The sequence below is a fragment of the Daucus carota genome, chromosome 6 (assembly GCF_001625215.2).
Source record: "Daucus carota subsp. sativus chromosome 6, DH1 v3.0, whole genome shotgun sequence".
NCBI classification, from domain to species: domain Eukaryota; kingdom Viridiplantae; phylum Streptophyta; class Magnoliopsida; order Apiales; family Apiaceae; genus Daucus; species Daucus carota.
In genome coordinates, this window is record NC_030386.2 from 25,291,347 (window position 1) to 25,307,788 (window position 16,442).

The 16,442-nt window shown below is 35.5% G+C and overlaps 1 protein-coding gene across 2 annotated transcripts; it reads left to right on the forward strand.

The window, feature by feature from the left end:
• The first annotated feature begins 4,043 nt into the window (after window positions 1-4,043).
• On the forward strand, window positions 4,044-8,761 carry LOC108226406 (recQ-mediated genome instability protein 1). 2 transcript variants are annotated; one of them, XR_010284154.1, is made up of 8 exons: window positions 4,044-4,621; window positions 4,785-4,955; window positions 5,072-5,217; window positions 5,690-5,955; window positions 6,374-6,897; window positions 7,198-7,258; window positions 7,674-7,784; window positions 7,866-7,892. XR_010284154.1 is itself a non-coding variant. In XM_017401361.2 (8 exons), exons 1-8 carry the CDS (start codon window positions 4,076-4,078, stop codon window positions 8,274-8,276), a joined length of 2,049 nt encoding a protein of 682 aa, XP_017256850.1. In that variant the 5' UTR covers window positions 4,044-4,075; the 3' UTR covers window positions 8,277-8,761. The 2 variants fall into 2 exon arrangements, 1 of the variants encoding a protein (XP_017256850.1); XM_017401361.2 differs by lacking the exon at window positions 7,198-7,258 and adding an exon at window positions 8,121-8,761 and having other exon boundaries at window positions 7,866-7,994.
• The last annotated feature ends 7,681 nt before the right edge of the window (window positions 8,762-16,442 follow it).

Here is a 16,442-nt window from a genome sequence, read left to right on the forward strand (position 1 = left end):
GAAAACTAGTTATTCTTACTATCTCTCAAATAAATTACTATTCTAATCAAAGAAATTTTTAAAAACATGAGCATGTATGTTATGAGTGTGATTCAATTTTTAAATGTTATTTAATTAGGGTAATGTTCAAGAGAGAATCATTACAGAGAGAACCCATAGAACGCTTACCTTATTTCTAGTATTAGTTAGGGTTCAGCGGCAGAACTTCACATGCAAAAAAGGTCAAAATCTATGTATTATATTTTAAAATTATTTTTGAACACGCACAACGATGAAAAAAAAAGATGTATTTAAATTTATGTCCTAAAAATCTATTTAAAATTTAGGGTTTTGCAGCAGGACCTTAGTGGTTCTATGGTTCTATTTTAAGGATTGGTTCTTTCTTGAGCGCGACCCATATAATTATACTTAAAATTTATATTTTTTGATGGTAAAAAGTTTAATTGATAATATGATTGTCATTAAAGATTATTAAAATTTTAGATACATAATAAAAGTTTCTTCTAACTAATAATTTATTTAAATTGTTTTTGACCAATTTGTTTAGAAAATTTTTAAAATAATTATCAATTTCTCTAAAGAAAGTTAATTTATTAGTTTAATTTAAGTAGTTGCTAGAGAACCAGAAAAAAAGTTAGTAAATGGTGAGTTAGAGCAAGTCCAACAGTGCCCCATAATAGTGTGCTAAGTTAAAATTTAAGGCATTTTAGATAAAAATGTAATCCAACAGTGTCCTAGTGGTGCCTTAAAACACTAGGACACACTACATGTGCCTTATTTATAGCAAGTCCAACAATGTCCTAGATTATGCCTTAAAAATATTATAAAAAATAGTGTACTAGTGATTTAGGACATCTTTTTGATACATGAACTCCAACAATATGCCCTATAATTGTGCCTTATTATTAAACTAATAATTTATTTGAATTAGTATTGGAGGGGAGTGAAAAAGTAAGAGAAGAGAGATTCATTGAAATGGTGGGAAGTTAATATTTTATTGTGAAAATTGGTTTATGACATGCTCAGTAGTGCCTAAAAAATGAGGCACTTGTTGGTTGTTGGATGTCCTAGTGGTTTAAGGCACATTTAATCAAATGCCTTAAATTTTAATTTAGGACACCAATTTAGGACATTGTTGTCCTAAATCATTTTAATCCATAAAATATTCACTTTCTCTCTTTTCACACATTTTCATACTTGGCTTATATATAGTTGTATTCAAATATATTAATATTTTAATATTAAGACATGAAGATAAGGCATATTGTTGGAATAGATGTATGTGTATAGTGTCCTAAATCACTAGGACATTATATTTTATTATATATATAGGGCTTTCACTAAGACACTGTTGGACTTGCTCTTACTCGTAATTGTTACATCAGTGAATTTAATTAAGGTAGGTGAGCGAGTCTGAATGCTCGATTATAATTGGTGGCAACAAAAATAAATTGTGCGGTTAAGAGAAATAAATTGTGAATAAAAGTAGCTAGTGCCCCCAAAACAAAAAAGAAAAAGAGAAAGTAGTAACAGATTTATGTGGGAAATTGATCTGATTTGGGCATCTTCATTTCCTACCCATATAATAAATTAAATACTACTATATATAAATGAGTTGTCGTGCATTTGAAAACAGCAAACAAAAATAAATTGTGTGGTTGAGAGAAAAAAATGTGAATAAAAGTAGCTGGTGCCCCCAAAACAAAAAAGAAAAAGAAAAAGTAGTAACAAATTTATGTGAGAAATTGACCTGATTTGGGGCCTCTTCATTTCCTACCCATATAATAAATTAAATACTACTATATATATATATAAACGAGTTGTCGTGTATCTGAAAACAGCAAACACGTTGTGCTATAAATTGTACGTGTTGTAAAAAGATTAATAAAGTTGTGCTTGTGATGAAGTTGGAAAAGATGAGAAAGACAACAATGATAATTGTTTCTATAATCCTGGATTTTGAATCAAATAGGATTCATGGAGGGAATGTGGTAAGCAAGCCAGCTCCAAGGAAGTCCTCTAAGCTCCCGCTAGCAATGTCTCCTGCGGATGATCAGCCTTCAAACAAGTCATCCGTCCAGCTGGAGGAGCCAGTAATGTCTCCTCCGGCAGATCAGCCACCATCAGCACTACACCTAGACCCTCATCCTCCAGTTGACAACAAACCTGTTGACACTTCCAATCCTCCTAGCTTATAATCAATATTATTATATACAGTATATAATATTATAAGTTGTGTAATATGTAGGTCAGCCATCTAAACAACTTCTTCTAATAACCATATCTATATTTCAATAATATACGACTGATGCCGATGCAGTTTCTTTAGTAACTTTTTTAACCTTATCTAAAGTAGGTTTACAGAATACAAGAATATGCTCAACTTTATCATCTACGTACAATGTTGCATGTTATATATATATTTCCGCTGCATATAGAGGCGGATCTTGATAGGGGCAAGAGATCCTCTTAAATTTTTATTTTTAATTTTAGATAATGTCGTGCAACGGTAAAAAATTATATAATCTGAATATTAATTTTTTGTTTTTATCATCTACGTACAATGTTGCATGTTATATATATATTTCCGCTGCATATAGAGGCGGATCTTGAGAGGGGCAAGAGATCCTCTTAAATTTTTATTTTTAATTTTAGATAATGTCGTGAAACGGTAAAAAATTATATAATCTGAATATTAATTTTTTGTTTTCTATGTTATCATGTTGGTATCCACCATTCAAATCAAAGTGGACATGACTTATTTATTTTGTTAAACGGCAAAAAATTATATAATATGAATATTATTTTTTTTCCTGTGTTCATTCCGATTAATCATCAGTACAAAATATTATATGGGACCCCCTTATTTTCGGAGCTGTATTGGCCACTGGCTGCATGCATACATGTTGATACATTACATGAAGTCTTTTACTATAATTTACAGTGGTCCCCAGGTCATATCATATATCACAATTTTGAGATCAATGCTTTCTTTCTACCAAAAAATATACACTTAAAAATTCAGCTTTCAAAATTTTACTTTTTGAATATAAAACCAAGAAACGTACTAAGCTGAGGAGTTCAACACCCTCGCAAAGCATTATGGGCTCCCTCAGATTATTGGTATATAAATATACATAGTGCATTTTTGGTATAACTCTATTTAGTGTTGCATTTGGGGTAGAGCAAATCTATTGTTAGTTTTGCCAAGCTATAAATGCCGTCATTATGAACTCCAAAGCCAGCTCATATAGGGCAAAAAAAAAAAATTCGTCGACACATTTAAATATTTAATGTACAAATACATAAAAATATTAGCATAAAATTTATAGTAAAGCTCTACATTTTTTAAGTATGCTTAAATATATGATGTTTGTTTTTTAAATGGTCTTAATTTTAAATTTAATTATAGAAAAAGTTATTAAATTAAAAAAAATTAGTTTACAAGTGCTAGTTTTTTTAGAAGAGTCAAAAAATCTTTACGGGGCCAAATATTATATTTATATAAATATAAAGATAATTTTTTAAATTTATAATATAAATACACTAGTATAATGAGGGGGGCATATGGCCCCTTCTGGCTCCTATGTATACTTGACATGAAATGTTTTTGTGCTATTTAAATGATCTAAGTGTCATGTTGAGGATTAAAAATTATGGTTTGAAACAAGTAAATAATCTTTTTTCATTTGGATATTAACGTATTTTTGTCCTACTTCGATACTAGGGGAAAAAATTGGAATAATAATATGTGTAGTTATGTAATTTCACGTTATTTTTCCGTCTCATTTTTAACATAAAAATTTAATTTCCATAAAAAAACATAAAAATTTAATTGAAGGTTTGAATAATTTAATAATTTATGGAAGATTTTGAGCTCGATAACCAAGTTACACGTGTTTATTTTCAAATTTAACTTGTTTAACGGACCTCACATAATTAAATCCAACCCTAAGTCAATCATCCCGGGCCAAACCCAATTTGATGAAAAAAAAAGCCCAAAAACTCTGGCCCGCCATAGAAAATTAAATAAAATGGAGGGAAAAAATCGTTTCCAGCTTAAACAGTCACCAAAATGATGCCGCCACGAAGACGAAATCTCCGAATGGTCTCATCCTCCTCCGACGAAGACGACCAGCCGCCGCCGCCGCCACCCCTGACCCACCACCAAGAGGAAGAGTTCGGCAACAACAACAACAACATATCTATTGATTTACAAACATCCACTATCAATTTCGAATCAGTTAATCTCAATTCAACAAACCCTAATACTCAGCCCATTCCTCTCGATATCTCCGATGACGATGAATTCATTGATGTCTCCGATAATTTATCTCCGCCTGAGCAAAATGATTCGCCTCCAATTGAGGTGGGTGATTGTGCTATTAGTGGCTTTTTAGCTGGTTTGGGGGTGAGATTACGGAGAGAGTGGCTTGATTCGTGTGTAAGTGGTCTCGAGAGTGCGGTGAATGGGTTTTCGAGGCTGGATGATGTGGCGAAGGCTAAGCTTTGTTTCGAGCAGGTTTTGTATTCGGATATGAATTATGTGGGAGCTGGTGTGCTCCCGGGGAATGTGGTGGATATGCATCTTGTCGATTTGGCTGGACCGTTTGTCTTGCAGGTACGAATCGCGGGACTTTGTGTTGTATATTTGTTTAGCAAACATTTTAGTTAATTATGTGCAGTTTAGGATTTGTTATGTTATTAGATGATGTAGAGATTAAAATTACGAGTATATGTTAATTGTTTGTCTAGCTTGAATTTACGGGGGTGGATTTTGGTAGGTGGATGAAATTGTGAATATTAGTCGTCCGCTTAAAGGCAGATATCAGACTGCGGCTTCCGGACATAAAAGGTGTCTTAAGTTGAGCATGACGGATGGTGTTCAACGTGTGTTTGGCATGGAATACAGGCCAATTAAAAATCTTGAAGTTCTGGCTCCTGCTGGGATGAAGGTTCCTTTACTGTTCTGTTTTTGCTCTCTAGCTGTACGTTAAATAGTACATATGCATGGTTTTTTAATTCCAATTCAGCTAAAATTAAAAGCTAGGTTAATGCTGCAATTTGGTAGGTGGTTGTTTGTAATGTAAACGTAAGACATGGAATTTTAATGCTGGTTCCTGAGGTTCTTGAGGTATTAGGAGGACATGTTGAGGAATTGGAAGCAGCACGTCAGAGGCTTGTTCAGGAAGTAAATAAGCCAGCAAGAGGAAAAAGGTATTACTAGGTAAACATTAGTTTGAGTACATGGTATGTAACAAGGCCATCATTTGGTATGAACCAGCAATATGTTTTGGTGTCACATGTTGAAGGACCATGAGTACTAAATCTCACTCTCATCTTTCGTTTGTCCCTGTGTCTGAAAGTGATATTTGGCTGGAGATAATATACTTTCATTTAGCATACGATTTAGGTTGATCTTCCTACACATGATAATTCTGTGATTTTATGCTTTTTGCCAGAAATGCAGTATAACTGTCATTATCAACATTTTTATAATAAGATTAACTGTAATCTTAATTGCGGGTTTAAGAGATCCATGTATCTGCATTTAGGCAACTATTGTTCGAAAGTTTTTGCAACAGAATCAGTTAAAAAAGGCCTCTTTCCGGAAAATAGGCAAGTATTTATTCATCATAGTTAGCATGTATTCAGTTATGCTATACTTTTCTCTTGTTGATTTATGCAGAACAAAATCTGGAGTGGTCCTGCCTTTGGAAACTAGAGCTACTTATGCTGCATGGCCGCGACCTAATGGACTCGGTGCTGAGACACAAACTAATAGTTCAGCTCCTCATAATGCAACTCCGCGACCTAATGGACTCGGTGCTCAGACACAAACTAATATTTCAGCGCCTCATATTGCAACTCCGCGACCTAATGGATTTGGTGCTCAGACACAAACTAATAATTCGGCACCTCATAATGCAGCTCCTTTTCAGGCGGATGTCCCAGGTATTTTTGGTTTGTGGAACCATAATAAGATGAGATACAATTATTACTGACTGCTGAGTGATCAGGTATCAAATTAAGTCATCGTTGGTATTAGTTAGTTCTGCAGGATCATTTAAAAGAACACAGTTCTCCAAGCTTATGTACAAGATTATACGAATCCAACATTCAGCTATTTTTGAATTTAAAGTATAGGTTTCCTTCAATACCAATTTACGTGAAGACAATATTATGTGATTTAACTGAAGGCTGCAAATAATATCTTTTGCAATTTCTTACCTGTATATAAGCATTATGAAATATCATGTCAGTGGTCCAATTCTGATGGTCTAATACATAGCTCTTAAGATATTTAGAAGAAAATATAGATCAAAAAGATCAATTAAGTTTAGGATATGTAACACATGCTTCTTTATTGCAGGAAACACACCCAATAACGTGTCTATCAATCAACAAACTAGAGAAGAGTCAACTGTTCGAATCCAGCGGCAATACCATGAAGCAAATGACTCATCCACTGTTTTCTCAACTCTTGACGATATTCAAATGGTTGACAGTAACACATCTAATAACGTGTCTATCAATCAGCAAAGTAGAGAAGAGTCTACTCTTCCAATTCAGCGGCAAGTCCGTGAAGCGAACAGCTCATCTACTACTTTCTCAAGTCTTGACGATATCCAAGTGGTTGATGGTAACATATCTACTAACGTGTCTATTAATCGACAAACCGGAGAAGAGTCTACGATTCCCCTCCAGCAGCATGACCATGAAGCAAACAAGTCATCAACTGCTTTCTCAAGTCTTGATGATATTCAAATGGTTGATGTGGAACATCTACCCGTACTAACTGCAGACGGAGAAAGCCCCTTCACCTACTTGGCTAGTCTGTTAACAAAGTGGGCAGCAATGAACGGTCAAATTCCTAATGTTCAAGGAAAAATTAAGGTTTGTATAAAACATTCTTGTAACTTACAAGTTTGGTGTCATTATATGGTTTAACTTTATAATAATGCTGTCAAATGTGTTATCAGAATCCAGGTAAGACAAAGGTTACACCCAGTGATGCAAATTGGAATACAAGTGTGAATAACATCTTCCCATATTATGCCTAATATCTCATGCCAGAAATTGATGCTTGTAATTGTCTAAACGCCATTAGTTAATGGTTAATATATTATGGCAAGCCTGCAATGCATTTATGTAAAAGCAGTGTGTGTTTGAGATCCCTCTTGTTTTTGTTTGAAGGTTTTCTTGGACACGCATCTGGTTTATTATTTATAAGCTGGAAAGACAGATACTATGAATGGTAAATACTGCTTTCCAATAAAGTGATTGCTTCTTTAAAAAAATTTCTCTCTCGTCGCTGTATCTAATTAATTAATCCTACGACATCCTTCTAAACTCTTGTACCCCTATCACTTTTGGTGATTAATGCAAATTTGTGGCTATAAGATGACATGCATTATAGCTTTTGTTCAAAATCACTCTACTTTATGTGAAATATGACACAAGAAGAAGACATCATTACAGAACTACATCTCCTGCAGAGGAAATATGCAAACTATTTTTCTGCATATTATATAGTTAGTTATTTGGTCATTAGATTATTTTTACTTCTGACAATGATAAGTTCTTTTGGTGTGATAGTTATCTTGCTGTGGGGAAATAATTCTTACTGATATATTGTTGTGTCATTAAGTAATTCTGCTGCAAATATGTAGTGCTTCATGACCAGTGTGAAGAGCTTCCAGTTCAGGCAAAGGACCACATACGAGCTTCATGCTTATGTTGATGATGGTAGCCTGATATCCGAAATCCTCATTAGTCATGATGTGAGTATACTGAATTTGTCAATTTGACATGCAGAAGATATGCGATCTTACAATATAATACTATGTGATGTTGCTCTTCAGCTTGTGCTACAAGCAATAGGTCATCCTCCTGAAGAAGTAAATGCTGCTTATCTTTCTCCAGACCAGAAGATAGTTGATGATATGAAGAAGACTCTGATGCAGTATCAAAATTTCTTATTTAACTTTGAGGTACCGTTCTCATATTTTTCAGTGCCATTTTTTTGTTTACTAATAGCAGCTTTTGGATTCAAGGACAGACTGACACTTCAGGAAGTTTGTCTGTTTGCTGTTGAATAACCTTTGTTTGTTTTCCAGGGAACAATGGTGATACAGATAAGTGAAGCCTCTCCTCTCCCGGTTGCGATTGAAATGAACCAGGGTTGTTCTGCGTCTGATGCTTGGGGTCTTCTTAGAAGATTAAGACCCTCTCGATCTGTTCAACAATCTAATGCCATCAACATATCTCCTTGACCAAAAATTCCAATTCAATAATCCTATTCTATGTGTAGCTCATAGCTGATCAGGAAACCACATTCATTAGATATCAAGGGTTGCTTTAAGATCTGGATTGTCTTTTTAAGTAGTGCTAACTAGTTCAGAAGCCAAGTTTGATCCCAGATAACGGGCCTGTTTGGCCAAGAGAAGCGGAAGCTACTTTCTGGCTTCTGCTTCTCTTGACCCGTTTGTGCAAAGAAGTAGAAGCACTTTTAAGAAGCTGAGAATGCTAGCTTCTGTCTCACAGCTTCTGCTTCTTTTCCAAACACTTTATTAACTTATTTACTTCTCACTTCTACTCCACTTCTTTACTATAAGCAAGAAGTCACTTCTTTTAAGCTAACCCAAACGGCCCCAACATTTGCCAAACAACTTAACTTCTCTAAAATGTTTTTCAATGTCACTGAGTGAGAAGAAGCCAACCTTTATGTTCTGGACGGATTAAGTGAGGTCTTGTATAAAGTAAACTGAGAAGCCAACCTTTATATCTAGTCATTTTGTTGTGCCTGAAGTAATGTTTATATAATTTATATGTAATCCTTGTACTCTATGAGATAATTTTACTAAAATTTAATAATAATTTTATTTAATACTTTTTGAAAAGGGAAAATTAATTCTAACATCCTTGAACTATTGACACTTTTTTTTCTAGGTCTCTAAACTATAAATAAAAATGGATAAGTAATTAAACTTTTGAATTTTCCTATCATAGTCCTTCGGAAATATGTTTTTTCTGTGTAAGCAGCTCACGTGGATGACACATGTGAAATAGTAAATTAGGGTTTTTAGTAAACTAGGGTTCTTGGTATAAGATTGGGGTTTTTATAATTGCGGTGCCGGATTCTATAATTGGCTTGGAAGTTGTTAAATGGCTCGGAGGAAATAATTGGAGGTTTTAATTACGCCACCGGGCTGTTGGAGCGCCCCCGGCGATGCTCGCCGATGGTGACTTGCGGCGGCAAATAGAGCGGATTAAGAGCGGCTACAGCTATTTTGAATAGAGAGGATTAAGAGCGGCTACAGCTATTTTGAGGGGTTTCGGCCCCAAATAACCAAATTTGAGGTGATAATGCCTCAAATATCAAAATACCCGATAAATGGCCCTCACTAACCATTAGTGACGCACATGGTGTAGCGTCTTGGTTTTTTTTTATCCAAAACGCTACATCGTGTAGCGTCTTAGGTTTTGTTTTTTATTAATAAAATAGAAACGCTACATTCAAAAGCGTTTAGTCACTGTGGTTTTTGTTTAGCAGGGAGTGTATACAGGCAAGACACTAGATGCAATGGCGTCCAGCCTTTCTTTTTTTCTCATTTAACTAAACACGCTACTTAAACTTGCGTTTATATTAGTTTTAACATCAAATGGTAGCCCAGTAGTGTCTAGCCTATAAATTTAAAATACCAAAAACAATTTTTGTCCTAAACCCTAACCGTTAGTCAATTTAATTTAAAGTATGAATTAATTATTCTATAACCCAAACCTAAACCCTAAATGTTAACGATTGTAAATTAATTTATTCCGCCGGTTTCTCGGCTTTAGGGCCTTCGGCCCTGCAGCCTCGCATTAATTAGGGTTTAGGCTCGAGGGTAATTTAAAGTATGAATTAATCATTCTATAATCCAAACCTAAACCCTAAATGTTAACGATTGTAAATTAATTTATTCCGCCAGTTTCTCGGCTTTAGGGCCTTCGGCCCTGCAGCCTCGCATTAATTAGGGTTTAGGCTCGAGGGAGTAGGGCCTACCGGCCCTACACCCTCAATCCTAAACCCTAACCGTCGGCCAATTTAATATACAGTACGAATTAATCATTCTGCAACCCAAACTTAAACCCTAAATATTAACGATTGTAAATTAATTAATTAGGGTTTAGACTCGAGTGTTTAGGGCCCTAAACCCTCAATCCTAAACCCTAACCGTCACTCAATTTAATTTAAAATATAAATTAATTTTTCTAAAATCCAAATACAAATCCTAAATATTAATGATTATTAATTTATTTGTTTAAATTTACTTTTTGTTATCATAATTAAATTTGCTTTTTTAATTTACTTGTTTGTTGCATAACTAGGCCTACGGGAAACCTACTGCTGGACAAAAATTTCGTAATGATGCTGAAGTATGGTCAACCACACTTGTGTATGTGGTAATACTAGCAGAATCCCACACTTAGTCTCTAAATGTTAAAACGCTACTGTATGTAGCGTTTGATTGTTATATAAAACAAAAAAATGCAAAACGATGTCACGTTTTGTTACAAAGGTGAGACGCTAATTCAAATACGTCTTTAATGGTTATTTAGGGCCTTTTCTGAAAAAAAGTGTATTTTGGGCATTAATTCTGTTATTTTTGATAATTAGGGCCTTTTTTCCATTTTGAGTGTTGTGGGTGTTTTATGGCAGAGAGGGTCGAGAGAGAGAAAAATAAAATGAATGGTATAGAGAAAGGGAAGGAAGGAGACTAGCAAAGAAGGAGGGCCACGATGAATAACCGTCAGAATTTTTCCTCGGATCCATGTGGGCTGCTTACACGGAAAAATATATTTTCGATTTATTTTATAACTCGCCATATCAGCAAAATATAATGTCCGTTTACAAAAATTTAACGGAAGGACTATGATAGGAAAAATTCAAAAGTTCAATTACTTATCCATTTTAATTTATAGTTCTGGGACCTGGGAAAAAAAGTGCCAATAGTTTAAGGATGTTAGAATTAGTTTTCCCTTTTGAAAATTATGTAAATTAATGATAGTTGAGGATGAAAATAGTATAAAAATTGTATCAAACAGAAAAAGGGGAAATATATTAGCAAAAAAAAGGGGAAATATATATTTTATTTTGACAGAATTTATTAAGATGAGAATCTATACGAAATACTAGCGACCAATACAACGTTTACAGTTTTTCGTGCCGGAGCGCAAATTCTAAAAGGCAAAATTGCTTATAAGAGCGGTTGTATACTCGTATGTGTCAATTTTGTGATAGACTAGAAGGCTAGGGTTTCAAATGATTAATTAATGGATGATGACAAAGTATGAAATCTCAAACTTGATAATATCGGGATGCATATTTTTTCAGGCTACATTATAAGCTATGATGCAAGTTCAAAGTAAAGCTGCGGCCTGCGGGTGCACCAGGTATGAGAAATCAGATGTATTTATCTCTCTGTAGATGAGCATAATTTTCACCATGTGTACGTTAATTAGCAAAATATATGAATGTCACAAATTGTTCCGCTTTATTATCTGGTTATGCGATGTCTCTCTTAATTACCCAAGTTTCATTTGCAGCTGATCTACGGTTACACTGCTGCGTTTCTCCGCCTAAAATCCATGTTCAAATCAAGTAAGGTTTATAGCTTAGACCTGAGTATTGAATATAATGGTTGCTATGCCTTCTGTGATTTTTTTGTTATGCATGTCGCGTTATGTTGTTTATATCCTTGGGTATTTTATGTTGGATAGCAGGCCACAGTCCTGTGATACATTAACCAAATAAGTTAAATAACTAAACAAGAAGAGTAATGTCTGAAGTATTTATAGGCAGAGTAGGTAGAATCTTGAAATTATTCACACTACCATTTCAACATGCCACAGCTCTTAAGCCGACATCTATTACACTGGTACCTAATTAGTGTTGGTAAGAAAACTTGGACTAAACCAACTTCTACCAGCAGAAATATATGACCAACCTGAATCATCGACTTAAGAGATAAGTTCAAGGAAATGTAAGCAACTGCCAATAGGATTTTATTTTAACTGATTACTGAGCCAACACCTGAAGCACAGACCTTAAACCTTTTACAGTTCCTCTGTTCTCTCTTTTTATTTTTCTGTCGACTCAACACATGTCTGAGTAACAATGACCTCTACTCAACAATACTATATAACTCGGCTTCAAGCCGCCTCTGTTTATTAACCCTTGCAATAAAATCATCTGCCATCTTATTCAAGTCTTTTTCATGCGACTTTAACTCTTCACCATCTGGATTTTTCCCGTTACTTTCTTTCTGCTCCCAACATCCTTCTCTAACCATTGAACTTTCTTCATATGTATGAGTCACTTTATTTATATCTTTTGGCTTCAAAGCAATTGATATCATCTGACAATTTTGAACCCCAAGATGTTGGGCTGCTTCATTTTGTGGTTCAAATTTTTCAACTATTCTTCGAGTTGTCCCTTTCGCTAGTTGTTGACACTTAAGTTTCATTTTTATATTTTCCCCTTTCTCCTCTAAAGTAAATTTTGGGGTTTTCCTTTCTTTGTTAGAACTTTGTAGGATTTGACCCGTAGCGCCATGCACTTCTGAAGAGTGTGGTACTTTAGATTTTTGAAACTCGCTTACAAGGAAGAATATGATGAGGTTACCTACAATGAACACAAACTTGGCACTGAAGAAAACTGAAACGACTTTCGGAAGAGACACGTAGAGAAAGACATTGACAGTAGCGCAGAGCGGGGGATACCAAAAAGGACTAAAAACTAACAAGCTGCATGACATTGTAGTCAAAGTATAAAGAACTAGACTGCTCATTAATTCTTGCTTCCTATTCTTGTTGATGGCATGGATCTTGTGTATACTCGAAGAATCCATTTCAATAAAAGAAATGGATTTAGTTTGGAGAAGAGAGGCTTAGTTAAGGTTTCTACTTGTTAGTTTAACTACCTTGTGGAGAACACATATCAATGTGACTGAACACAGAGCATTGCAAACACTGGTTTATATAGTGTATGAAAAGTTAGGTAATGGAAATGCTTTAGATTTTTTTTAGATTCTATGGGCAGATGCTTTTTGTTAAAGCAACGCTAGGGGGTTTCTTCTTGTGTTAAATTGAATAATTTTCTACTTTTTGCTAATGGTTTATATTGGTTTGCCGTAAAAGTGGATGCACTAGAGTAAAAAAAGAAAAAGTCATAATAATTAACTTCTGAGTGATTGTACCAATATAGTCTTGCTTCTTCTGCATCATACAATTGTAAGTGCAACTTAAAGAAAGGGTTCCACAACCTAATTATTAAGTGAGTCTCATAACAAGCAGAAACTCATTTCAGGTACAAAGCATTTATGTAAACTTTTGCTACTAGCTAGCACACACATAAATATATAGTCTCTATAAAATAAGGTAGCAGTAAGGTCTGCGTACATCTTATCTTTCGCGGATGCTAACTTAAGAGTGCGATGAAAGGAAGGTTAAGGAATGAGAGGGCTGGATCAAGTTTTCTGGCTAGGGTGGGGCCACCAGGCCAGCTTAGGTCTTTTGTTTTCTGAAAACTCTTCATCTGTCGTATTAAGAAGGATTTAAGAGTTGTACAGAGCGAATGCCACTCCTAGCCATAGTGTCGGTCCATCTTATAATAGACTAAACAGTTGCTGGTTCTAAATCTAAAGTATAGATGATAAGTATGCCTGCAACCTGGCCTGCACAGATAATCTCATTTCGCTCTTAGCGTCTTGAAACTTCATTAGTTTGCTCCGAAAGATGAATAATTTAGACCAAGGAAAATACAGTGAAAAATTATGTACCTGGCAAAAGACGGTGAAGAAATGTCTTTAATCATTTTATAGTAGTGTGCTTGCACTTACCTAAATCCTTTATGCTTATAGTAACCACTTTTAGTTCAGTAATAAATAACAAGCTCCTACACAAGTTCTTAATTTCAAGGGGTTTAACTTGTTTTACTTTGGTTGTTGGTGAGGACTAGTTTACTTCAGTCACTCTAACATTAGAATTAATCCTGACTTTTCTCTTTGCCAATAAAGATTGACAAAAGGAAAAGCCTTTTCTATTGATTCGTGGATGCGTAAATTTCGGATTCCTTCCCTACATAATTACAGATTAACTGAAATCCATAAGATAAAGAGAGATGATTGATTGAACTTTGGTAAATCAAAAAGTGAAAGTTCTGAAGGATGAAAATTGTCGGCCAATTGAGAATAGTAGAATACTAGATACATATTAATAGTAAAAGTTGTGAATAGATGGGAATATGATTCAAAAAATTTGTTAGGTTTTAGTTCCTGAACTAGAACGTGGATGTGCACATGCCACTGTAAAACCACAAGGGGAGGTACCCTCTTTACACTACAAATTTCTTCAGAAAAGTTATACAACGATTCAGTGAATTGCTTGGTTGTCTTTAGAGCTGTAATTCGAGTCGGGCGGCTCGCGAGCTCGCCCGGCTCGAACTCGTTTAAGTTGGCTCGGCTCGGTTCGACTCGTTAAACGAGCCGAGTTCGGGCAAAGGTTTCGGCTCGTTTAATTAAACGAGCCGGCTCGACTCGACTCGTGAAATTAAACGAGCCGAGTTCGGGTAGAAGATTGGGCTCGATTAAGTGTAAAATTATACGAGTTGGCTCACTCGACTCGTTAAAACCGGCTCGTTTAGCTAAACGAGCCGGCTCGACTCGACTCGTGAAATTAACCGAGTCGAGTTCGGGCAAAGATTTAGGCTCGATTAGTTAATCGAGCCGGCTCGGCTCGACTCGAATAAACTTGGCTCGAATTAGGCTCGGCTCGACACTCGCCCGACTCGGCTCGAATTACAGCCCTAGCTTGTCTTCGGAGAAACTTCATACAAGTTGTCCATCTGAAAGTATCGTTTAAAGTCCATTCATATTCTCCAGCCAATCTAGACTCTAATTAGTATGTTTGAAAGTTACAATTGACTAACATCAGGTCCAGGAACCGACGATATTCAACATATAATTTGGTCAATTTAATCTTTACACTGACCAGTGGGGTTCTTTATTAGCAAAAGTACCAGCATATTGAATGTATATTCCAGGCGGGAGAGAATATGCAGTAAATATTCTTGGCTGCATAAATAGCCCTGCATCGATGATGCAGATGTACATGAATATGCTATATGGCTGAAAGCATTTTGAGGATAATAATTCATGCACTTATGATGTATTTGGATCTTTTTCCTTATCCAAGGATATGCGGGGCTAAGGTCTCAGGAGGGTAACATGTATTTCGAACTTTACCCCTACTCCGAGGAGAAACCATGTTATGTACTTCGGAAGGTTTATTGTTTATTCATACTAGCTCTTGTTATGTTTATGCAACTTCTGTTATGCATGTAGTATGATAGTCAGCATGTACTTGGAACTTAACCCCTGCTCCGAGGAGGAACCATGTTATGATGTAATTCTGAAGGTTAACTGCTGACTATTCTTAAACCTCTAGCTCTTGTTGAGGGTTAAGGCAGAATCGCTATCTAAATACCAATACACATTGCATTAGTTGTTAGTTTGATACGGAAACCATTACACTTTTTCCGATATCTGAACAGTGTTAGTTGGTTAGAGGACTTGAACGTAATCAACACAATCTGCCGGCAGAAAATATGACCACAACTCTGCTATTCATCTCCTTTAGAAAAAATCTCAAGCTTTTTAGCAAAGAATTGTAGTAACTAACTTCATATGTGCTTTTATTTCAACTCATAATAAGCCAAAACCTGAACGCACAAGCCCCTACTCTTTACTAATTCACCTTTCATATCTCTATATTTATTTCCCTGGTCACTCAGATACAGAGTCTCCTTGGGTAATATTGACATCTACTAATTAATATTTATATAGCTCAGCTTCAAGCCTCCTCTGCTTATTAACCCTTGCAATAAAATCATCTGCCATCTTGTTCAGGTCTTTCTCACCTGACATTAACTCTTCCCTGTGATCTTTTTGTTCCGAACATCCTTTTCTGTGGACTGAAGTTTTTTCATGTTTAAGAGTGACTCTGTTTGTACTTTTCGGCTGCAAAGCAACTGAGATCATCTGATAACTTTGAGCCCCAAGGTATCGGGAATCTCCATTTAGTGGTTCACGTCTATCAACTTTTATTGGTGCCGTCTCTCTGGCTAACTGAATATGGTGAAGATTCATTTTCTCATTCTTTCCTTTCTCCTCCAGTGGAATCACAGGGTTTCCCCTTTCTTTGTCTGGACTTCTTAGGATTTGGCCCTCCGTTCCGTGTGCTTGAGAAGGATGTGGTACTGTATATATCTTAAACTCTCCTACAAGGAAAACAACAATGAGATTGCCTATGATGAACACGACCTTGGCGCTCAAGAAGAGCGAAAGCACCTTCGGGAAAGACACGTAGAGAAAGACATTGACAGTAGCGCGGAGAGG